The sequence below is a fragment of the Panthera onca genome, chromosome B2 (assembly GCF_046562875.1).
Source record: "Panthera onca isolate mPanOnc1 chromosome B2, mPanOnc1 haplotype 2, whole genome shotgun sequence".
Taxonomy (NCBI): domain Eukaryota; kingdom Metazoa; phylum Chordata; class Mammalia; order Carnivora; family Felidae; genus Panthera; species Panthera onca.
Window position 1 is genome coordinate 52636029 of NC_138343.1, and position 26001 is coordinate 52662029.

The following is a 26001-nucleotide window of genomic DNA, read 5'->3' on the forward strand; positions in this document are numbered from 1 at the left end:
TCAAACAATTTCCAGAGTTGTGTAATAATAGGATGTGACAATTGGTGACAATTTGCATCACTTCAGTAAAGAAGAGTATTTTGTAAGCAGCCTTACAAAATCATTGGAAAATAAAAAAATCTTGAAGTGAAACATTATCTTGGTAAATTTTCTGAAGTAAAATAATATCTTAGTAAAATATTATATCTGAAATACTACTGTGATTGGTCATCAATTAATATTCACAAGAACTCTTTTTTCTGACATTACCCTGAAGTTATACCTTTCTAGTTTTTCTTCAACAGTCATCAAATTTGTGAAATGAACACTAACTGAATCAAACAGAGGCAATTTCATGAAGACTTAAATATGATACAAGGGGCTCACATTCCCTTAAAATTAATGACAGCTCATAAAATAATGGTGAGCAATTTTACAAATGGCATTGTCAAGGAAATAGGTCTAGTCTCCTAAAGCTCTCTGTGCCTTCCTAAGGAGATCACCTGTGGTCTTCATTACATAGAACCAAATACATGAACAAAAGACTCAGCCGTCCATACCAAAAAATTCAAAGTGACATGTTATTATTATTTCAGGCTGATTGATTCTTTATTCATTTCACAATAACTACTTACTAGGCACTAAGCAGTGGGGGAAGAGTGACAGACAAGGTCACTACCTCTGTAACTCTTACAGTCTAGGAAGCAGATAATTAAAAAATGTTTGCCGAAATGAGCTATTAACATAAAGGAGGATGGTCAGTAGGGAGTTTGATTTCAACCCAAGTGAGTCTGAGGTAATGACTGCACATCTAGATGAAGCTTATCAGAGAAGGCAGGACCAAAAGTACAGATCTGTTATCCTTTTATTTATTTTTTAATGTTCGTTTATTTTTGAGAGAGAGACAGAGCATGAGCAGGGCCGGGGCAGGGAGAGAGGGAGACACAGAATCTGGAGCAGGCTTCAGGCTCTGAACTGTCAGCACAGAGACTGAAGCGGGGCTCTAACACAGGAAAGGTGAAATCATGACCTGAGCAGAAGATGGATGCTCAAATGATGGAGCCACCCAGGCACCCCTAGATTTGTCACCCTTTTAAAGTGACTGTTAATGTTGGAAGGACAGGCCAAAGAAGAGAGCACAGGCAAGGAAATTACTGAAGGCAGAATGTTAAGGGAACTTTAAACTTATATGATGTCAAGGATGACAGAAAAAGAGCAGTTGGGCAAGTAACTGAATGAGGATTACAGAGAATAACAACCAAGGGAATGAGATGAGAAGATAATCAGTGAACTTAAGTGCCAGGGAGAGATTGAAGGATCCCAGGAATGAGCACAGGTATTAGATAGGAAAGGGAGAGGGATTGGTTTAATGGCTACTAATCATGTTTCAAAGACCAGAGCCAAATCTCAGAAGGGATGATTGTTGCCACATGACTGTCAAATCTGGGTAGGCTTTATCTTAAGAGAAGATTGAGATGGCTCCCTTTGTCTTGCTATGATAGATAGATTTCTCTAGCAAATTTAAGTGCTAAAAAAAAAAAAAAAAGCGACGAGTATGTAATTTCTGTTTTTTTTTTTTTTTTTAACGTTTATTTTATTTTTGAGACAGAGAGAGACAGAGCATGAACGGGGGAGGGGCAGAGAGAGAGGGAGACACAGAATCAGAAACAGGCTCCGGGCTCCGAGCCATCAGCCCAGAGCCCGACGCGGGGCTCGAACTCACAGACCGTGAGATCATGACCTGAGCTGAAGTCGGACGCTTAACCGACTGAGCCACCCAGGCACCCGAGTATGTAATTTCTAATAGGAGATTTTATTTTTAAGGTATCAGGCAACTCATCAATACTTCATTCTAAGAGATAAGAAAGTGAAAGCACCTAAAGATATTCAGATAATTTATGAAGTCAGTAAGTAGTTAATGGACATCAGGCTCCTAAATTGCTATTTAAGAGCCTTATCTACTCATCATATTGGACCATTATACTCAGGTAGGCTTGGGATGGAGTTCCCAGTAACTTTTTAGGACTTAATGGATAGAAGATGTTTCATCAGAGGGATTTTTCCTTAATCGTGTCTCAGTGCATGGGCTAATATTTTGGAAAAAAAAAAAAAAAAACATAGTAAATTAGTAATTATATCAGGTTAATATTACAATTTACAGTATTTGCTAACTCTTGGCAAAGTTGAATTAAAGATTCAATTAAGGAATTATGGATTTACATACCTGTGGTACCCATCTGGAGGACACAAAGCTGGTCACTTCTATTACAGACAAGCCAGTTTGGGAAAGTTGATTGATAAATTCAATTTTTATGTCTGTAGGAACTATAACCTATGAAAGCATTAAAAATTATTTTATAAGTAATTTGCATAGTGTCTATTGAAGCATAAATAGAAAATTACTTCCTAACAGAAGCAAATCATATTTAAGATGCATAAATTCAAGTAGCAATTGAGGACAAACACAATCATATAATATATGAAAACCATCTAAGTCTTTAGAATCTTCATAAATATTTTGATTTAGCATTTGTAATAACTATGTTAAACTAGTATCAAACTACCTTTTCATTCTGCAATCCATCCCTAGGTCCAACTTCTACTATTTTAACATACTCAGGGAGTCCAGATAACTGGGATGTTTCCTGAAATGGAAAATACAAGGCAAGACAAATAGGTAACAGTTAGATCATCAAACCTGCTTACTTGAAAAATCAAACAATTACACTTTGTTATAGAAAGTTCTCACCCCAGAAAGCTAAATTCAACACAGTGCTATAATCCAAATATCAAGTTTGTATTATCAGCAACATGAGATCATTTTTTTCTTCTAGCTCAGTAATATCCAATCATTAGATGAAAACTGCAAAGATTAATTTCTAAAATATAACTGTGGAAAAGGTAATATACTTAGGATTTATACAGCAAATTTGTTGAGTGACTCTTTGTGTGTTGATAAAATTTACTATTGTTAGAATACATTACAAAAGTGTTTCTTTGTATTAACATACTTCTACCAAGCACAGTCTTAAAGATGCCACACTCCATACCTTGAACTTGAGGAATGTGGTTGTGGTTCTCTGGCCTGTGCCCAGAAAGCTGAGACTAGACAAAAAGGTATGCTGCTTATTTATTTTCTGTGTCACACAGCACAACCAGCACCTAAACATAGCTCCCGAAGTACAGAGCCACTCCAGTAGGGTCTAAACCCTCAATATTCCACTGGGAACACCTAGTTGTAACCCAGTGTAATACTGTTCCACCTTTTGCCCAAATCTGAAATGGCAGAAGGTCTAGACTCTAGAACCTCTGGCCCAAACCAAGTACTATGGACACATATTTAAAAAGACACTAGTTTATGGGGCACCTGGGGGGTTCAGTCAATTAAGTATCTGGCTCTTGATCTCTGCTCAGGCCATGATCTCACAGTTCATGAGACGGAGCCCCACATCGGGCTCTGTGCTGACAGTGCAGTGCAGAGCCTGCTTGGGATTCTCTCTCTCCCTTGCTCTCTCCCTCCCCCGTTCACACGTTCTGTTTCTCTCAAAATAAATACACTTTAAAAATAAATTTTAAAAAGACAGTTTAAAACAAAAATACGAACTGCCTTTCTCAATGTCATATCACAGTTAAAATGATAATAATTCCCTAGAATCTCTAAGCTATGTTAAGTGTGGGCAACTACCATCAATTTCTTCAATAGATAGCTGATAGAATCCATCAAAATCAGCAGGACCTGTACTTCAGAGTTGTTTTTGTCTTGCCTTTCAATAGGGATGATGGATGTGGGCCAACCAATGTGTATCGTCTCACTCCGTCCTTGTAGCAATCATCGACGTACATTGGTCAAGTGGTCTGGATGCAGAACCCAGTTTGTTTTCTGACACAGAAAATTGCTCGTTGGCCCTTTTAGGGCCATAGCCAATATGTTCTCTTATTGGCATTGTGTGTTAACTCAGCAAAAGAACCCAGAAAATCCCTGCCACAATGTTTACATACCACTCTCAACATTTCCATTAAACTGGGCAATTTAATGAGCAAAAATTAACTAAAAAGGAAAAGAATTCTCCTCTCTACATCCTCTGGGCAGGTTGTAAGGGAAGCATGGGGCTCCTCATCTTTAAGCTCAGTTTTGGAAGGCAACCATGAAACCAAGTCTCATTTACAGTGGCCATAATTTCAAGGCAATAAATGACAAGGATGGCATGGGAAAGTGGAATAACAGAAGCTCATTCTTTTTTGTTACCTTCAGTCCTTAAACAGCAGAAATAAAAAACAAACAAAACCGACCAATCTTAAGCCATGTTTTTTTCATTCCTGTTTTTTCCTGAACCTGCACCTTCAACAGCAATTAGCTTGGAGTATATATACATGGATGAAGAGTACTTCTTTATTCAACAGCAATGTTTTAACAACCACAAGGAACAGTCTTTTTTAAGGTGGTAACAACGTGCCAAATGCAATTAAAAAACTTAAAACACTCCTTTACAACACTGTGTAGCTAACAGAAGCAACAATCTGAAAAAACTGAAGTAGGAACCTCTACCAAGTACAGCCATTTCAGTGTTAGGTAGAAGCTAGATATGAGCAGTGGAGAGAATGCCCTGAGGCAGAGTCCCAATTCCTTGAAGAGGAATGATAGAGACAGGAGCTGGAGCCAAGAATGTTGACCAATAAACCACACATTTAAAGCTGGGGAGCACCACATCCTGATCTGATGGCTTCTAAGACCTCAGGAGTGACAGACCAAAGAGCCACAGGTACAAACTTGTCCTCTCCTCATGCAGCTCTGCCCCAGTAGAACCTCTACACTCATTATAATGCATTTGCACTGCACGTATACAGCCCTGCCTGACAAACAAATGTTATGATGATTCCACAAACCTCATAGGGTTAAAAATACCCCCTCCAAATGACTAGAAACAGCCTCCATTAGAGTCCATCCCACTGTACCTCACAGCACTCCCCTAGCCCAGAGAGCCCCCATAATATCCAATCCAATAACAACCTGGGGGCTGGTTCCACCTCCTGGAACCTGCCTGCTCTCCCACCTTAGGAATATGTTTTCCTTTAATAAAACTGCTTTGTGCTGGCTACTTTCCTTCTAGCTGCCTTTATTTGAGCATGAGCATGGATCCCCTTGTAAATCTTCTCATGGGGAATCCAAGACTGAGACCTCCTTTCCTACAAGGCAGACTTTCTCTATCCCATAACAAAAGCAGAACATGAGCTCACTTGATATTAGATTTCTTCTTGAATATAATATTGTTTTGTGTAAGCATGGATATGTATTCCCTCTATCAGTGAATCTGAGAAATCTGAACAAAATTAAAATGTGTTCTCCTTGTTAACAGCAAAATAAATTAAATAAATAAATAAATAAATAAAACCCATTAACACTTGAATATGTATGATGTGAGAGACCTCTCTCAATGATCTTTAGCCCTTTTCTAGTCATTACTATCTCTGTATTGATTTCTGTAAGGAGCTTAGGCTACACATAAACAATGTCTACTGGACAAACTCACCTAAGTGCTGTCCAAGTACATAGAAGTGATTCATGACTGATCTCATTATTTTCCCCACCTCACGCTTCTCTTCAGACATTCTCCCACCACATGCTATTCTTCACCTTCTTTCTTACCACTTATATCTAAGTGGCCCATTTATTAACTGTTTTATTTTGACATATACCCAGCACCCAGCACAATGCATAACACTTAGACTGTGCTCAGTAATTACTTGTTGATTATGCTGGTGAATCTCTTCTGTCACTGGCTTCATTAAAATTGTCATTTTTTTTTCTCATCCAATCTGTTGCTATAGCTTTCTAGGTAGTGTTTCTCATCTTGTTTTTCCATGACTAAAATCTTTCAGCATCCAGCAGTCACCTTCAGAGCAATCCATCAGTCTAAGGTAAAATGATTTATGACAAGCCTCTCATCTTCTATCACTGTCTCTACTTCATGCATCCTCTGATTTTAGCCAGGGCAAAATCATGTCTTCCACCCTTTCATGTCTGTATACATGAGGTTTCTGCTGCTTAGAAATACCTTCCATCTGTGGAAAACATTTTCCACCAAATCCGTTTCTCTTCTGTATGGATGAAGGAATGGACTACATTTCTCCCCTATGTAACAGTTATATCTGAACAAATTCCAATCAATTGGATGAAATATCCAATGTATATCCCTCCATGCTCCTTGCCTTTCAGCAAGCTTGATGCAGAGGAGCATGGCAAACTTGAAAACTCAAGACCAAACAAAACCAAAAGTAAATCAACAAAAATAATGAAGTAGCCTGTATCTTTCAATCACTGCTTAAATAACGACTCCATGCCAATAAGAAGCAATCATTTTATACTTTATATGGACAAAAATAAATTTCAACTCTTTAGACCATTTACATTACAGGTAAATATTTTATAGTTACTGATTGTGAAGGATAGTTAAGGATGTGAAATTTTAGCCTGCTTGTAAGCTATCTAATGAGGCAGCATGGATGCTGGTGGAAGGCACAAGACACCTGGGTCAGAGGAAAAATTTTAAAAAAGCTTACTACTCACAACACTCACAGCAAAAGCAACAGCTAGAGGATTAGCCTTTGTGCTGGTTCCTCAAGCTCCAAATCCTACAGGGAGAAGCAAAGAAGATGAAGTGACACTTGCACAAGCAATGGGTTGCACTACAGGAAAGGAACTCCAAGCACAGTGAACCTGAACCTTTAGTAATGGGCGGTAAGCATGATCTTTTCATGGCTATAGAGGTAAACATGTTTGTTATACTTAACTATGAGCATGCCTACCTTTTGCTCTGCAGGAAGACATTATCTCTATTTTCTAAGACTTTAAGGACACTTAGCCTTTGCTCCAGGAGACTTCTAGCATGTAACGCTGTTCCAAAAAAACAAAAAGGTGTTCCCAGTATAAAAATACTTTTTTCGAAAGAGAGAGAGTGCACGAAAGTGGGGGAGGGGCAGAAGGAGAGGGAGAATCTTGGGCAGACTCCATGCCCAGGGTCCCAGTGCAGAGCCCAATGTGGGGCTCAATTCCACGACCATGAGATCATGATCTGGGCCGAAAGCAAGAGTCAGGCACTTGACCGACAGAGCCACCCAAGCACCCCCTTCAATACAAAAATTCTTGAAAAGACAGGTTGGAATCAAGGCAATTGTAACTCTGCTTGTAGACATGAAGAAATTTAAGACATGTATAGAGAATTACTTCCCAATAGTAATCACTCTTCATTTTTATACCATCTTGATTTATGGCAAATTTTCCCAATAAGTAAGCCACTCTGTTGGCTTCTGCAGTTATGAACAGAGCCTGGGACCAAACCTGTTCAATTTATCTCATGAGACATTTAATTAAGGCTACTCTCAACAAAACTATAAATAGTAGGATAAAGCCAGCCAGCAGTATTGACTTCAGCCATGCCCCCTCCTCCTCTGAAGGGTCCTGGACCCAACCAGCTGTATAAATCTTATGCAGTAGAGACTCTGCACCAGAAGCTAAGAGTTGTTTACTTTCTGTCCATTTTATGATGGTGGATATGTTGCCATGCCCACTACTATGATCCATCCAGATAGCAATGATGGTAATGCAGGTGATGGGAGTTGATCAGCAACGTGATTCTAGGGGATATTAGAATGTGGGCCTCGTTTGATTCAATCAACACAATTCAGAGCACCTAAAGATCTTTGATTTTTCAGTCTATACATGTCCAAATGGCAAATAAGCTAGTGCACTGACCACACCCCAAAGTCAGTTAAAAAAAAAAAAAAAAAAGAAAAGGAATATCCTCAAGTTCTCCTGAGTGGGTAGGATGATCACACCCATTTTTAGTTCTGCACAACTGTTAGAGAGGTTGTGAAACCACTGCAGCCCTGTGCACATCATCAGGTTTCAGCTTAGCCAAAATATCATCCAACCAGGCCAAGGCCTCTGGAAAAGCACTGTAAATAGAAGGGTGCCACTGAATCAGTAGCTTTGCTTTAGGCAGCAGGGTGGGCAGCAGAGGGCAACTGCTACTTTTTGTGTGTAAAGCTGAGATTGCACTGGGGACAAGCTTACCACTTTCTTGAATATACCATTTGTATTTGATTAGTGAGGCCTGTTGAGGTTGTACTACCTTGTTAGTCATTTCCAAAATGAAAATAGGCCATAGAGTCACAATGCCCCATGACTCAGGTGTCCAATTTCAGCAAGAGCTCAATAGCAAGGTAATACCTGATTTTCAAAAGATACCTGGTAGCTCTGTCAGGGCAGTGAGAAGTACAAATTCCTAAGCAGCACCTCTAAGTGGATGCTGCCTGCCTTTGGTCAGAAGGATTCAGGGATTCCCAAGCGTATCTTCACTTCACTACATGCAGCTCTTCCTAACTGAGGTGATCCCCTCTGGCACTTATGGGACAGACAACTACAATCCCATCACATGTCAACTCTTACTATATGTTCAGATGTGGAATCAACAATACATTGCATTGGCCTCAACGGCCCCACCCAAAAGGTTACTTTGATTCTCTTTTCCCATTGGGAACACTGCCCAAACCTCATCAGTTGAAAACAGGACTCCCACCCATGGGATTGAGTAGGACGCTGACACCTTTAGATGACAGCCAAAAATGTTTGAGTCCTCCCTCTCCCCAAAGTTCCCCAGCATACTCAGATGGATGATCTCCATGAACTAATAATCATCTTTTTCCTTAAAGCACATGGAGGAAGAAGAGTGGAAATGATCCAGGGGCACAGAGGGAAAGTTCCATAGCAGTAAGGCACCTTTACTTTCTATTTTGGGCAGCATAGTAGCTGCTCACCAGCTCAATCAGATGAACTTGCAATGTTTGGAAACCACACGAAGTACATTACACATCAAAATCATCACTACTGGGGCACCTGGGTGGCTCAGTCGTTTTAAGCATCCTACTTCAGCTCAGGACATGATCTCATGGTTCGTGAGTTCGAGCCCCGTGTCGGGCTCTGTGCTGACAGCTCAGAGCCTGGAGCCTGCTTTGGATTCTGTGTCTCCCTCTCTCTCTGCCCCTCCCCCACTCATGCTCTGTCTCCCTCTCAAAAATAAATAAACATTAAAAAATTTTTAAAAAATCATCATTACTAACACCATGGATTTTAACCTAGGAAACCCCTGCACTCAGCATCCACAACTGCATTGGTTTCCAGCAGGATAATGAGGGGTTTGTTCCCACTGGCTGGCATGGGCTTGACTTGAACATGATCCACATATCCTAACTCTTTATCTAGTCACAATATATTGGCTAAGGGAGTTTTGCAAAGTGGCAAGGCTAATGATAAAATTTATCTAGAATTCTTTGGCTCCCTTCTCATTCTCCAATATGTTACCTTTCAGCACTATAAACACAATCTGGGACAGTAGGATTCCCCCATACTAGTCAATGACTGATTCATCTATGGTTCCTTATAGGAACCCCAGCCAAATCTCTCCAAGAGGGCCAAAGTTTCTGTAGAGCAGCCAGGACTCACAGACTCAGAGATCTTTTGCTGTCATCTCCAATTATATCTAAGTTTTCCATGACAGATTGCAGGACAGGCTAAGTTGTAAAAAGGTGCAGTTACTGCTATTCCTCTATCACAATCATTGCTTACCCCATACCCTCAACTCCCAACTGAACCGAAGTTCTTATGATTCACCCAATTTCTTTTCATAACATTGTCCCAATTTATTTCTTCTCTACTCCTAGTAACTGTTGATGGAAAGAGGGAAGAGAATCTTCAGCCCACACAGTGTTTATCTTAGTGCTAGCTGTTACAATGGGTGGACCTGAGACTGTCCACCAGGAAGGAAGTTCCTTCCTGCCCCTAAGAAAGTTAACATAATCAAGGCACCGCTCAACCCTTGAACCTGGTTCCTGGAAACCAGGCTGCAACCATCTTCCCAATTTCTCATCATTAACAAGCAATAAAACAGTAGACCCTATTTTGCTCAATTGAGTATAAAATCTGGTCACTTTTGTTCATTATTAACTTCCATTTTCTTCCCTCAAATCCCTTTAATTCATCAGAAAAGTTTTCATTCTTCCTCTTTCAGGAAGTTATGTCTTCCTCTAGACTCCATCCTCGTTAACAAACTGTCACAACCTTTGAAGAACTAAGATTTTACCCTACATACTAGCTCATAAGCAACTCTGTCAGTTTTATGGGTGCTGGCAGAAGATATTCAACTCTTGAATCTGAGACAAAAAATTTATTATTCACATTAATACCAGTCCGAGCATCAGAGCATCAACATTTTCTTTCACTGGTTCCCTGAGCATGACATGAGCGGTGCTTGGGGGAACCTGAGTATTTCACAGTTGGGCAGTTAGCACGCCTGCCCTTTGCTCTGTTTCCCAAGGTTGTTTGCCAGACAAACACCTTGAAAAGACATTTTCAAAGAAATTTAATAAATGCCTTGCTAATAATACATACAAAAATGCAAGAGACCCATGAGGAATTGCGTCTCAACATTCTTATTACTTCAATTAATACTCAGTTATTATTCTCAACAAAACCTCTTAGTCATTATCTAAGAATCTATTTGTCATCTACTCCAGACTCTTCTGACCTCCCCAAACTCAGTAATTTCATTTCTATTATCCTATACCACTCTGTAGAGACTTATCTTAAAATATATCTAGAAGTACCACTTTGCCTATTTCTAAGCCTATTTTGATTATAAATCTTCAGAGTCATTAGAATGGACACACACTAAACACTCAAACGCTCTTGTTAAATGAATAAATGAGCTTACATCTAACCAGAAAAGTTTGAAATTTCATCTATCCAATACCTATTAGCAGCATTATTATAGTTATCAGATATGTGGAAATAAACCAACCAAACAAAAATCTTCACCCATAGTAAGCTCACACTTTAGTGGCACAGGGAACCGCATGCTACTTTCTGAGAGCAGGGGGAGTGGGGGCACAGCAATTTTTTTTACAGTGAGTATCTAAGAGTTGATAAATGACGTATATGTTCCAAGGAACATATAAGTTTTTTTTTTTTTTAAGTAGTCTGCAGAAGTTAGCAACATAGTCTTTAAATAGGTCTATAGTTTGAATTTATTTTTATAGCATTAAAAAGTCTATGTTACTGAGCTCAGTGTATCCTGTTTAATGTGGACTCATGTATGATACTGGTGAAAACAAAAGATGTATTATCCAGAACAAGGCATTCAAAAAGCCATGTTATATGCTGAATGTATGCCCACATTTGGCATCAGATTTCTAATGGTTCGCTTTCATAGAACAACAACAAAAGGAATACTATCTTGCATTTATATGTTGCTTTATTATTCTAAAGCACTTTTCTATCCACATTTCATCTGTGAAGCTACACTGTGAGGTAGGCAGAACTGAAAGAGAGATTAAATGACATTCTAAGGTTACCCAACTAAGTTCCCTGGCTCCTTTTCTAGTTTTCTTTAGGATGAGATTAAATATACCACAAACTATTGAGCTTAAGGTTGTGAAATAATGAACCATTCTTTTATGTAGAACATAAATGGGCTGCTTTACTTACATTTTTCAATCTTACATAAAATTAAATGGAAGGCATATTTTGATGAGGGTTTCTCTGAAATCTTAATGGGGTGTGTTCATGTATTTATTTTATATATTTACACATAAAATATATATGGGAGACTTCTATATATACAGTCTATCCTCCTGATGGTGACAGATGATTCCTTATTATTCGCTCTACAAATCCTGCTTTTTTTTCCCCTCTAAGAAAACACCACCATCCACAGGAGAAATTTCCTGACAGATTTTTATATGTTGCACTCACTTCATTTCCTGAGGAGTAATTTTATGTGTAAATAAAGTCTTTATAATATTGACATATCCTGTTTCATAGTCAGTATTCTTCCCACAGAGAACTGCTACACCAGCCAAATCAAATGCTCCCACTACACAGATGAGAAGTATGAATCAGGAAATTGTAAGATTTTCTTTTGAAATTAAATTGAACTTTTTAAGGGAGCATAAATTAGATGTCCACTTTTACAAAGAATCTATTTTTTTTCATCCCATCTGAAATATGCACATGGTGCATTTTGTGGTAACATTAAACTCTCCACATTCTGCTATTTGTTATTTCTTAGATATTTCCCTGTTAACCTAACATAGTCAGAAACACATATAGCATTCTCACTGGTAGGATAGGTATCAACAGAAACCTTGGTCCTCTGGAACAATCTAAAGACATTTCTCTCTCGGGTGCTTTTCCAGGATGGACTGAATCAACAAAATTGATATTTGAAACCCTTCTTTCAGAATATCCATGCCCCAGTGCTCACTCAAAGGTGATCTCTGGCAGTTTAAGAAGAATTTAATTTCTAATATGGTACAAGTAAGTTTGTAATGTACCATTAAGTCACCTCCAACTTTATGAACAACATATCTTAATTTAAAAAGTCAAAAGGTAAAAGAAGGTCTCTACTTACCTTTTAATAATTTTTGACAGCCAAAAGGAAAAGGGGAATATATCCAGTACTTTGTTCCCAACTGCATTCAGTCAATGTTTAACAGAGATTAAGAACAAGATCTAAAAATGTAAACACTCTCCTGATGTATGCATGCTAATATTTGTCCTAGGTACTAAATGGAAAATTAATGCTGGGCATCAGTGCAGATATAAAGCATAATTCAACATGAATTCCTTCTTGAAATATGTAAATGTTATGAGCACTTAAATAAAAGTAGTTACAAAAAAGCATATGAACATTATATAAGATTATCTTCCATAACAGCAGATTGAAATATAGAATGATGAACAATATGAGATCTAAATTTATCAATTATTTTTTTTAATGAGGCTCTTAGCATCTCCATCACTGGAATTCATTTCCCCGTTAAATAAATTCCATTTTTAAATGTGTCTTAAGCAATAAATGTATACATACATACTTAATATTCATTCATGGATTGTTTCAATATAAATCCATAACTGTATTATAAATCCAATTGTGTATGAGGACTGAAAATACAGATTAACACAGATTGTGTGAACAGTTTATGAAACATGGATGGTAAAAGAAACAAAAGTGGGATGAAACACATGTAAGGAGAAAAACTGAAGAAATCAAGAAAAATAGTTTTTAATCCAAGAATTCTATAAACTGTCCAATAAAAGCATTAAGATAAATTTCAAAGAATTCAAAAAGAAAAACTTCTATGCATTGAGATAGCATGAGATCTTGTACACATAGTTATGCTTCTTTAAATGGTTGCTGTTACTTAGGCTATTTAGTTTGAAGAAATGAAATTATTTATTCCTACATTCATGGCAATTTAACAATAAAACAAAATAAACTTTATGAAAAATTAGCCAACATCATCTATAGATTTTTATTACTGTTATCATTATTACTGTATTAAAGATTAAGATAGTAATAAAAGTGTTAATTAGAAAACCCAAAAAAAGTTTAACTTGAAATATTTAAAGTATAGAAAGTTACCTTTTCCTTGGTGTCTTTGCCAATATATATTTTTTAACCACTACAATTGTTTTTGTCTTTTGCAGACACAATAAGCAGCCAGAATCTGTTTCTTGAGGAACCAGACCTAAGAAGATTGGAGCCAGAAGTGAGCTGAGGTAGTACACTCTAAGATGGGATTGAGGAGATAGAATACTTATTATTTATTTTTCAGTTAGTCCTCCTCCTTGGAAGACGATGAGACATTAATGGTCCCTGGTAACCTGTAGTAATGCCACTGTTGAAAGTTTCACTGGTTCTACAACAGGATAATCTTTGTCCCCCAGGGGACATTTGGCAATGTCTAGAGACATTTTTGGTGTCACAAGTGCTGGGAACTACTGGCATCTAGTGTGTCGAGATCAGGTATACTGCTAAACATCTTATGATGCACTAGACAGGCCTCCACAACCAAATGTAATCCCACATAAATGAAAAGAGTGTTGAGTGTCAGGCATCCTGATCTATACAACTGAAGTTATTGAAGGTTAAGGTTGTTCCGTCAATGATGTTAGCTGCTCCAATAAAAAGTCAAGATCCATCTCCTGGTTTACATAGCTGAGCCAATTTTCAGACCAAAAACCAAATACCTCAGGGAAAAAGAAAAAAAAAAAAAAAAGAAAGAAAACCAGATTCCCATGTGAAATAACCTGTACTACTACAGCAACTGTATGAGTCATTTAATTAATTACTCTTCCATGAAACGGAGATCATAAAGGGTTAATATTCAAAATATATCAAGAACTTGTATGGGGTACCTGGGTCGCTCAGTTGGTTAAGCATCAGACTGACTCACGTCACAATCTCATGGTTCATGGGTTCGGGCGCCGCTTCCGGCTTTGTGCTGACAGCTCGGATCTTGGAGCCTGCTTTGGATCCTCTGTCTCCCTCTCTCTCTGTCCCTCCCCCACTCATGTTCTGTCTCTCTGTCTCTCTCAAAAATAAACATAAAAAAAAAAAGAACTTATACAACTCAACACCAAAAATAATAAAATAATCCTATTAAAAATGGGCAGAGGACCTGAATAGACATTATTCCAAAGAAAACATACAAATGGCCACCAGATACATGAGATGATGCTCCATATCACTACCATCAGGAAAATGCAAATCTTAACCATAATGAGGTTAATCACCTTACACATATCAGAACGGGTAGAATCAAAGAGACAAGAAATAATAAGTGATGGTAAGGAAGTGAAGAAGAAGGAACACTCATGCTCTGTTGGTGGGAATATAAATTGGTGTAGCCACTGTGGAAAACAATACAGGGGTCCTCAAAAAGTTAGAAATACCATATGATCCAGTAATTTACTCAAAGAAAATAAAAACACTGGGGCGCCTGGGTGGCTCAGTCAGTTAAGCGTCCGACTTCAGCTCAGGGCATGATCTCGCAGTCCGTGAGTTCAAGCCCCGCATCCGGCTCTGTGCTGACAGCTCAGAGCCTGGAGCCTGTTTCGGATTCTGTGTCTCCCTCTCTCTCTGGCCCTCCCCTGTTTATGCTCTGTCTCTCTCTGTCTCAAAAATAAATAAATGTTAAAAAAAAATTAAAAAAAAAGAAAATAAAAACACTAATTCAAAAATATGTAAGTATCCCTACGTTTATTACAGCATTATTTACAGTAGCCACAATACTGAAGCAACCTAAGCATCCCTCAACAGACAAAGAAGATGTGGATAAAGAAGATGTGGTATACACACACGCACGCACACACACACACACACACACACACACACACACACACAGAAATATTACCCAGCCATAAACAAGTATGAGATGTTACCATATGCAAAGACATGGGTGGACCTAGAGGGTATTATGCTAAGTGAAATAAGTCAGACAAAGACAAATATATGATTTCACTTACATGTGGAATCTAAAAAACAAAAAGCAGAAACAGACTTATGAATACAGAGAAATAATGGCTGCCAGAGGGGAAGGGGGTGGGAGGATTGGCAACATGGGTGAAGGCAAGTGGGAGGTACAGGCTTCCAACTGTGCAATGAGTAAGTCATAGGGAAAAGTACAGCACAGGGAATATAGTCAATGGTACTGTAATAATGTTTATAATGACAGATGGCAACTTTGCTTGTGGTGAGGACAGTATAACATGCTAACTTGTTAAATCAGTAGGTTGTACACTCAAAACTAATGTAACATGTGTCAACTATACTTCAAATAAAAAATAAAACATTGGCAAAGCAATGAGAAAAAACCAAATGAAATAAAATGGAGATCAAAATAGCTATGAAGAATTTTGGCAAAGCCATGCATACTGCTGCACATATAGTGGTCATTAGACAAATAGGCCCAAACAGTATTTTTTATTCATTCATTTATTCATTCGTTCACTCACATGACTCTAGCTGCACAGCTGACATAGGCAAAACCCTATTCTATAAATTGCTCTAAGAAAGCCCATATGGATATGGAAATCAATTTTCAAGGAGTTACCCTAGTGAGAACATTCCTAAAATAAATCATTAGTAATTCTAGTAGCTTTGCATCTAATACTACTCCTGAAGCAACTCTTCGACATCTTTTAAAAACCATCATGCAAGGGCCCTTCAGTGTGGTAATGAAAAACTCTCAAAACAAACGACCTGGCTCTACCATATACACGATGCACAAAGCTGGTTCTACCATGTACTTTGAAGTACTAAGTTGAGGAAATGATTTGATTACTATTCCTCATTTTCCTCTGTCTGAAGTGGGAAGGTGACTCTCCTCTGAGCCAAGTGGTCCTTGGCTTATATGTGTATTGTGAAGATAGAATATGAATATATATCATTTAGCATTTAGCTCGGTGAGGAGTTAACACTTGATCGATGTTTGTCATGTGACATGAAGCTAACATGAAGACATGAAAAGCTTTTCTAACATTTTAAAGGAAGGATAGTTTAAAATTATTTCATTATCACTTTAAAATACACCTATTTGTTTAAAATTTACAATGAAAGGAGTCATTGCCGATAGCAGACCAGATTACCTTATAGAGTTCTAACCATAATCAAAGTAATACATGGAAATTATTCAAGGTCTTTCAACAAGGAACTCAAAACACTTTGGAGACAGTATCCTATTCTGGAAGCTGCCAACAATTTTATCCACCTCCAGTGCTGACACCATCAACTCCACCCATCCTGTTCCACTTGGCAATGTCAACCTCAGTTTGAACTTTTGAGAGGCGACAGAGGGGCACTCACTTCATTAAGAGGGTACGTAAGAGCTCATATTCAAAGCCTGGCTGAATAATGCCATGAATGAGCACAGGAGTCAGTTTTTTACTTGTTGGAAACGTTCTCCTGGAAAAAAAATGAATTTAACGGCAAATTAAATACATTAATAATTCTGATTGGCACGATGCTCAAGGCAAGACTATCTAAAAAATCCCTGCATCATACTCTTCACAAACTAGATTTTAATTTCTCTTCTTTCACCCCAGGGAGCTTCCTTTCAACTTCAAAGAGTAGTATTGGGGTATGGAAGATCTAAATTCAAACAGACAATATACATCTTTTTTGTAGAACACAGAGCCAGCAGATGAATGGTTGACATTCATACAACAGTATAAGGTTTAAGATGACCAACACCCTTGAGCAAAAAAAGACTTCACAATGCCTTAAAACAACCCAATTACTCATTTTGTCCTCATTCTTGAAGTACACTGATTATTCTAATTGTCCCTACAGGTAATGGAAGAGAAAAGCTTCCTGATCTCAAAATCAGAATTTTCAGAAATCTGATCATTTGGGACATTCAAAACATATGGGAAATAAAAAATACTGAAACACTCACAGCAGTGGAGGGAGGCTAGACAATTTTGAAAAAGTTATACCAATGCATATTGGCCCCTTGAGGCAGGACCAGACCAGGACCCTAAGGTGATTATGTCTATAACTGAGACTTTAGTGTGTCCCTCTCCAGCCTATCCTTCTGCAGGCTTTCACATTTCAGTAAATTGCATACTTTTGAGCTGCTGCTGCAGACTGCAGATTTGTGCCCCCCACAAATTTGTATGTTGAAACCTAATATCCAATGTGACAATATTTGGAGGTAGAGCCTTTGGCAGAGCCCTCATTAATGAGATTAGTGTCCTTATAAAAGAAACTCTGGGGTCCCCTAGGTGGCCCCAGAGGGTTAAACATCAGACTCTTGTTGATTTCAGCTCAGGTCATGATCTCACGGTTTCATGAGTTCAAGCACCACTCCAGGCTCTGTGCTGGCAACGCAGAGCCTGCTTGGGATTCTCTCTCTACCTCTCTCTCTGCCCCTCCCCATTCATGCTGTGTTAGTCTCTCTCAAATTAAATAATTTTTTAATGTAAACAAATTAAAAAATTCAAAAAAATTATTTTTAAAAAAGAGACTCTGAAGAGCCCCCACTATACTTCCACCATGTGAAGACACAGAGAAAAGACAGAAAGACAGCTTTCTGTGAACTAGGAAGCAAGTCCTCACCAGACACTGAATCAGTAAGCACCCTGATGTTGGACTTTCCAGTCTCAAGAAGTGAAAAATAAAGTAGTTGTTTATAAGCCATCTAGTTTATGGTACTCTAGATAGTAACTCCAATGGACTCAAGTAACAGCTAAAGCCTGCACATGGAACCATCCTCAAATCCTCTCTTCTTCATGTGCCCTCTCTCAGCCTGATCAACAAACTGTGTTCTATCTTTTCAATAATCATCTGTCACCCAGATTACTACAAGAGCCTTGTGAGCTGCTTCTCTGATTCTACTCTTGCCACCCCTTCTCCAAGGCAGCAACCTCATTAACACTGCAAAACTTACAATCAATCGCATCATTCCTCTGGTTCAATACCCTCCATGACCTTCCTTTTTTTGGAGAAAAATCCAAAGTTTTTACCATGGCTTTTGAGGCCTCCAAGATATTATACCTTATTACTTTTCAGAGCTGCTCTCCCACTCCTCCTTCATTCCTGCTCCAGCCACACTGATTTCCCCGCAGTGCCCTCAACCCCTGGGCACTTGCACTTCTCCCGCAGGACTGCTCTTCCCCCTTATATCTCTGTGTCTCACTCCCTCCCTTTCATCCTATCTCAGCTCTCTGTAGAGCCTATATAATATGGAAAAAAAGGAACAAAACAACAAAAATCCTCCTTACCATTTTATCACCCTTAATCTTCATTATTCTTCCAGTACTCATCACCACCTAGCACGTTATGAGTATGTCTATTTATCTATTGTCTGTCTCTTCCCATTAGACTAAGAGCCCCTTGAGCGTATGGACTTGTTTAAGTTCACTGCTATATCCCAGCTTTCTGAACTTAGTCTGGCATATGGAACATGCTCAGTAAACACTTATGGAACAAATAAATGGATATGATTTATTCAGAGTTCATAGAAGTTAGTCATATAATAGAAGATGTTCACAGTCATCATGGCTTAGAAATCTAACAAAAATTTACTCTACATAGTGCTCCCTGATACTCTGAGGAAGACACTTAGAATCATTATTTGCACATGAATGGTCTAAGGGAAGCTTTCAAAAACTCCAAAGGAGCTGCATGTGGTAAAGAAGCTTAAACAAAAGAAGTTAGGTCAAACATCTGGGCCGCTGCTTTTCTAAAAAATAGAATGTCCTGTGGTCTAAAGGAATATACGTGTTTTTGTTATCAGTTCTCCTCAGCAGGGTGGGATACAGTTGAAATCTTCCACTGGTATTACTGGCTATGATAGATCAAAATATATCCAGAGTCTTGGTCCTGAAGCTCTAAATACCTACTAGAGTACAGGCGTGGGGTGGGAGGGGGGAGGTTCCCTATATTAGAGGAGGAGGAGTTGTGATCCTTGTCATTAGCGTCAACTTACAAAGGGCTCCTTGGAGTTCTGTGACTATTAGTTAGCTGAGCTTTCTATATCCATTCATTTCATCAGCCCTGGCATACTGCAGTGAACAAAGGACCCCTTTTTTGTGAAGTTTACAGACAACAGCAAAAAATAAAATAAATGTGCAAGTGTCATAAAGAAATCAATGAGGGAAAGGGAAGAGGAAGTCGAAGGACAGGAGACATGTTTCAAGTTTACATAAGAAGGCATACTTTGAGAAAAGAATAGAAGGAGGTGGATGATGGGATTGAGTGCCAAGTTATACAGATGTCTTGGGTAAGTTATACAGATGTCTAGAAAGGGCCTTCTAACAGCCACGTTCTCCAAGTTGATTGGGGGAAACACAGTGTGTTAACTGCTATAGGAGGGGCCACGTGGCCAGTGTAAAATGGAGAAGAGTGAGCAAGAAGTCAATTAAAGTAATACAATGAAATAAAGAATTTGAAGTATAGAGAGGACCCAGGTAAAGACTTATTCCCAGGCTGATAGAAAGCCACTGGAGCACTTTAGAGAAGAATGACACAATAGGAAGTGTATTTTACTAAGCTCACTCTGGCTGCTGTATCAGTAACAGACTGGTGGAGGCCAGAGTAGAAACATGAGATGAACAGAAGGTTACAGTAATAATGCAGATGAGAGAGAATGGTGGCTTGGTTAGAATGGTTTAGAAGTAGAGGAAGCCAAAGGAGACCCTGAAGGTACAACTTTTCACCCTAACAAAGGGTCTCTTGATTTCCAGGCTAGGCAGGACAGATGAAAAACTTATATCCTGATGTTCCCTGGAAGTCTGACAATGTAAAATGCAAAAGAAGTCAGAATACTTAGAAGAGGGAAATAGTCCCAAGTGTTTTAAAAAAGGAAAATAAATTGTTAAATTTATTCAAAATCTGCTTCCCCATTAAACTCCTTCCCACCTCCATCCATTGAGAAGACTACTGCTATCTTCCTGCCTGGAGCTTCTAACCTCAGGCCAGCCTGAAGCAAAACAACTACATTAGGTTGCCTGGCAACACCAGCTGTATCCTGACAGTTCTTGCCCCACAGCAACCCCAGCCCTGCATTCGGTAATTTCTAGACTGCTTCTCTGACTTCTCACCTGTCTCTGCGTTCTAACACGCTGACCTCTCCTGGCCCTAATTCTAATTAAAACTTATGTTTTGTTTCCTTAGGGCTCTGAATCCAACTGATGAGGTTGCTACCGGCTTTATTACACTTTGCTTTCCAGGTGGCCGATTTCATTTTAGAGACACTGTACCTCAAACCCCAGAGGTGTCTCTAATGTTGGAAATGTGAGCAGGCTGGTGAGGGGTGGTCTGGGGCCGCTGAATTTCTGATCCTTCTTAAATCACATCACGTGAGTGTTTGTTCATTCCATGTAAGCCAAAATCTAGCCCTGCTTAAATGTTCTTCATATACTGAGAAGTCGGGGCGGGGGGAGGGGGGCAATACTCAATAAATTATGTTGCCTAAATAGAGCACAGCTGGTACCCACACTGTACTTAAAAATGCTCCATGTACTTCAGACTATGCCTAATTCATTCCACAACCTCCTATTCTCAAGTAGGACAAGTGCGCAACAGGGTACTTTGATAAAAGTTTAACCTGGTGGGGTCAGTCTAAAACAGCCCTGTTTTTCCAGGATTCAGTTGGAACATATCTGGAGAAGCCAGTCCTGCTTCAGGCTCCATTTAAAGAGACAAGAAACTTAGGAAAGGTCTGCATAAGAATTAAAGTTGCAGGTATAGCAAAGGTGAGAGGATAAAAAGTACTAGAGCTATTTAGACTGTGGTATAGGGAATAGGCAACTACATAACTTAACATGTAAAGGATTACCCTACAAAGGGAGCTTCTGACAATGTTTATTTAACACAGGAATACAAACAGCAGGTGGAGTATGAGGATTAAATTTTCTTCAAGTGAGGGCTATTAAATATTTTGAAGAGTTGTTGTTACAGATGGTTGACTGTAATAACATAGTCTGAAAAATAAGGTAGCCATACATCCCTTTCTGTTTGAAGTCATCCTGGTTTATACCTGTTGTCCAAGGTCATTAATATTTTGCCCGTTTCCCTCAAAGTACCCACACTGGAGGAGAGCCTGAGTGGCTCAGTCCATTAAGCGTCCGAGTTTGTCTCAGGTCATCACCTCACTATGAGTTCGAGCCCCACGTCGGGCTCTGTGCTGACAGCTCTGAGCCTGAAGCCTGCTTCGGATTCTGTGTCCTCCTCTCTGTCTCTGTTCCTTCCCTGCTTGCACTCTCTTAAAAATAAATAAAACATTAAAAAAAATTAAAGTACCGACACTGGAACCATAAATTTTATGATCACTGCACTTAAATTTCCTACATAAATTTACTTTGAAGGAATACAGACTTAATTTCACATCCATTCCTTCTACCCCTACCAGAATACAGAGCTTTCATAGTGACAGGCAAGATTCCTGTCTCTGTCCCTGCATACCACTCTCACAGTCTATCCATGTGATTATGATGACCAAGGATAATCACAAATAAGCAAAGCTATCCTTCTAAGAATGCTTTAAACCCAATATGTGGAATGCCCTAGAAATTGAGCCTTTTCCAGTCCCTACATTTGTGTAGAAATATCTGGGCAATGTGAAAAAGGAGATGTGTTTTCAACCCTACTTCCTCCAAGATGCTTCTTGACTTTTTGTTCTCTCAAATTTTCTATCTCCCAGTGGATCCACCATCCTCCAAACTATCCAAACATCCAAATCTCATCAAACATTTTCTGACCATGTCCATAATCTGTCAGGACTATGGTCTTGGTGATCAAAGTGCTATCTTCACCCTGAGGTAGTCCAGAACCAAATTTGGGTAAGCAGACATTCCCATACCTTTCACCTAGCAATGGAATCAACCCCAAGGCACATTTTAGCATCGGAGTCCCTTATGTTGTGACTTCTCAGAGCCACTTGATGAAATAATCATTCTAAGGGAACATCAGTCTAAAGAGCTAATTGTGCAGGATGGGAGGAGAGGCCAGAGAGATATTTTAGTAGAATTAAATGGGGCCTTTTCATTTTGGGAGCAAATACTATGTACACAGCCCTCAATTTAATTTGCCCATTTCTTTTGTTTTTGAATATGCCCAGTTAGATTTAATACTCTCTTATAATCCAGATAAAAAGAGCCTGACTAGAGATTTGGCAGAAAGGTTAAGTCTATATGGTAGGAACTGCTATACATACTCTCCTGCCACCCTCACATGGTATGACCATTCAAGTGAGATCTGGACAATGGAGTATAACAAAAGCGTGTCACTTTCAGAGTGAAGGATGTGGTTTAGTCAGTGGAGGATCTGACTTCGACTCAAGTCATGATCTCACTGCTCGTGAGTTTGAGCCCCACACAGGGCTCTGTGCTGACAGCTCAAAACCTGGAGCCTGCTTTAGATTCTTGGTCTCCCTCTCTCTCTCTGCCCTTCCCCCACTCTCACTCACTCTCTCAAAAATAAACATAAAAAATAATTTAAAAATAATAAAGGACCTTTAATGACCACTAGGAGGGATGACTGGTATGAGAGCAGGTCATAAACTTCTATAAAGCTACCTTATCTCTAACTGTTCCAGATGCTCAAATAGCTGGCATCAAGAAGGAAAGCTTCCATTCAGAGATAAACTTGATTTTGTCTTTAATGATAAATATGAGCCTTTTGTGGAAAAATAAACCATTCCCTACCAACAGAAGGGGTACAGAACAAGCCTCCCCAAAATGCAGCATGTTGATTATTTTGAGCTGAAAACAAACAAGGCCCTTAAAGACTCACCGAGGACTTTTTACTTCTCCATTATCTGCCTCTAAGATTTCACAAAGAGGGCCTGGTCCAGGAAGAGAGCTATCACCAAAGATAACTTTTGTAGAGTATAAGCTAAGTGTGGTAAGCTGAGGGGAGCTTGGCAGGATGTCTGTTCACATTTCAACATCCCACTGTCTCTGTACATCACAACTAATATTTGTTTACCAACTTTTTGCTCTTCCCATCTTCCTGTGAATTATCTTCCTTCCCTTTTAAACTTCAGACCCCTACCCTCTTCTCTTTGGCTCAGGATAACCTGCAAGCCTAACTGCTGTCTTTGAGCCTCTTGTGTCTTTGAAATTAAATTTGGTTACTCTGTCTTGTGTCAGTTTAATTAATAGACCAGTCCCCCCACCCCCAACCTCAAAAAAACCTAGAAAGAGAAGGAAAATTTTTCTATTCCTGCAATTGGTGACCATGAGGGGCCCTTCAGCAACTGGACACTGTTCACTCTGGGACTTCTGCAGCTGGGAGATCCTAGGACCTCTGATAAACACCAGCAGAAGGAAAGAATTCTTAACATGTCAGTCTCCCAGAGCTCTAGCTGCAGGGTCCAATGGAAACAAGAGTAGCAAGAGTCCTTTTTCCTTTTCTAATTTGTGAGGTGGCATTCCTTTTGTCCAACTGTGGCAGCTCTCAGGGGAGTTTGTCAGAGAGGGTCCGGGTCCATAAAGGATAATCTCAATCTTCATTTGTCTTGTTAGTGCGGGCAAAGTCCTATTCCAGGAGCACCTGACCAGTGTCAACGACTAGCCAGTTTATGACTGGAGGCAACACACATTCTCAAGAGTAACTAAAGATGCCATTTGCACTATACCATTCTTCCCAACTGTGACCATGAAGATTTTTTGCTTTCTTAGGCTAATACTGGAAGTCAACTTTCTGGACTTTGCGAGGGCTGCATTCTCTGAACTCTCCTTTGGGATGCCTCTTACAGAAAAAAAGGCTTATTGGTTTGAGTCACTATTAAGAATTTATGATCCTACTCATCAATGGCCAGATTATGGATCCTCTGAATTAGCTATATTTGAAAAAGAATTTTCTAGAGTGCTCATCCTAAATAATTGTCTTACTGGTACCTATAGAAAGACCAAACTACAAAAAAGAATACAAAGGATTATAATGGCTAGCCTTAGGGACTCTTAACAGAAATCAGATTTATAAGAAAAATTAAGGTCCACACCCAATGTTAATTACCCTTCTTAAAAACCACCCCATCTCCTCAGCAAATTCCCAGGCCCTCCTGCAAATAATCAGGAAATGGATCAGCTAAAGGCCAATGTTCAGGGGCTAATGAAACCAATAGTAGAGGTTTTCACCCTACAGTGAACTGGTGTAAGGTTGAATTGGTCACTCAGAAAGGAGAGTCGTTAAATATTTTATACAGACTTTCCTAACCTCCTGCGGTTGACGAGATTCTAAGGAATTTTCTGGTAAAATGCTACATTATTCCCTTACATAGTTAAGGGAAATTAAAATAAATGAAAAATCATGCCAAATTCTGGCAAATCCTGGAGTCTATAGAGGAGACCCTAGGAAAACTGGCAGAAGCCAGCTAAGAGCAAATACTCACGCCAGATTCAGCTCTCTTGCATCTTTGTCTGTAGGGCCCGTTAAGAGAGGAAAATAAAATTTCACATCCCTTCCTTTCCAAACCTAGACCCATTGGTTATTGATCCTTTCTCTCCCAAGGATAGGTACTGCCTTCTAGCTTGTGTGTCATTTCGTGCCCTGAGAATGTGGCTTGGTATTCCCTCTTTCTTTTGGTTATCTTTAGAAGTGACTCCAGATTTTGTGAAGATTGTATCTCCTGTGCTCTCCTTGAGGGCACCACTTGGGTCCATAGAGTTGTTTAATTCTGCCAGAAATACTTAGTTTGTCCCAGATGAAACCTGAGGAGATATTTGAAAACACTTAATAACTCTATAGTTAGAAATCTGACTACATTTGAATCTGATGCCCACAGCCTCATAGGAGATATCTATATCTATATCTATCTATATAGATAGATAGATATAGATATATATATAGATATATATAGATATATATATATTTTTTTGACCTTCTGCTCTGAGCTAAATGCCCAGAGGAAAAGAAAAATATTCCAATGTACTTGGATGGATAGGTCAGTCCTTTATCATCCAGAATTCACTCTAGTTCTTTAAGAATTAAAAGCAACCGAGGGTGCCTGGGTGGCTCAGTCAGTTAACACCCAACTTCATCTCAGTTCAGGATCTAGCAGTTTGTGAGTTCGAGCCCCCCATCTGGCTCTGTGCAGACAGCTTAGAGCCTGGAGCTTGTTTCAGATTCTATCTCCTCCTCCCTCTGCCCCTCCCCCACTTGAGCTCTCTCTCTTTCAAAAATAAATAAACATTAAAAATGTTTAAGAAATATTAAAAGCAAAGATCTTTACCTTAAAAATCTTTGCAAAACCAGAAATGCAACTCCAGGCACAACACAAAGACCACTTAGCCTTTTCACCACTCCCCAAACCTCCTCCATTTATCTCAAAATGCTTTTAAGTATTGTAAAAATTCTAGCCTTAAGGGAGTAAGAGTTCTTCTGGGAAGAACTTGGATTCTTTCACTGTGCCTCTGAAAGGTAAACCTTTTACCTCGCCCTCCCTAGAATTCTTATTTAGGTCATCACTTTAAAATACCAACTTCAGAAAGGTATTTTTTTTTTTATCAAAAGATAAACAAAACCACAAAAGATTATTTGAAACTTAGAATAAAAAAAATCACCTAATGTGCCTTCTCCACAAATACCCATCTCCTGGTTAAAATTTTAAAGTGGAAACTTTAATATCTGTGTTTATATGTTCATGACTGTCTATATGTGTGTGCTGTTGATGTAT

General features: G+C 39.0%; 1 protein-coding gene across 3 annotated transcripts in view; it reads right to left on the minus strand.

Moving 5' to 3' along the window:
- HMGCLL1 (3-hydroxy-3-methylglutaryl-CoA lyase like 1) overlaps positions 1–26001 on the minus strand; it is a 191553-nt gene that overhangs the window by 144148 nt on the left and 21404 nt on the right. For 2 of the 3 annotated variants that reach the window (XM_078447022.2, XM_060615783.3), the window contains exons 2-3: positions 2544–2624; positions 2204–2311 (exon numbers count right to left, since the gene is read on the minus strand). The exons of the other annotated variant lie outside the window; for it this stretch is intronic. In XM_078447022.2, coding sequence (XP_078303148.1) covers positions 2204–2311; positions 2544–2624 — 189 coding nt within the window. The remainder of the gene's footprint in view (positions 1–2203; positions 2312–2543; positions 2625–26001) is intronic. 3 annotated transcript variants of the gene reach the window in all.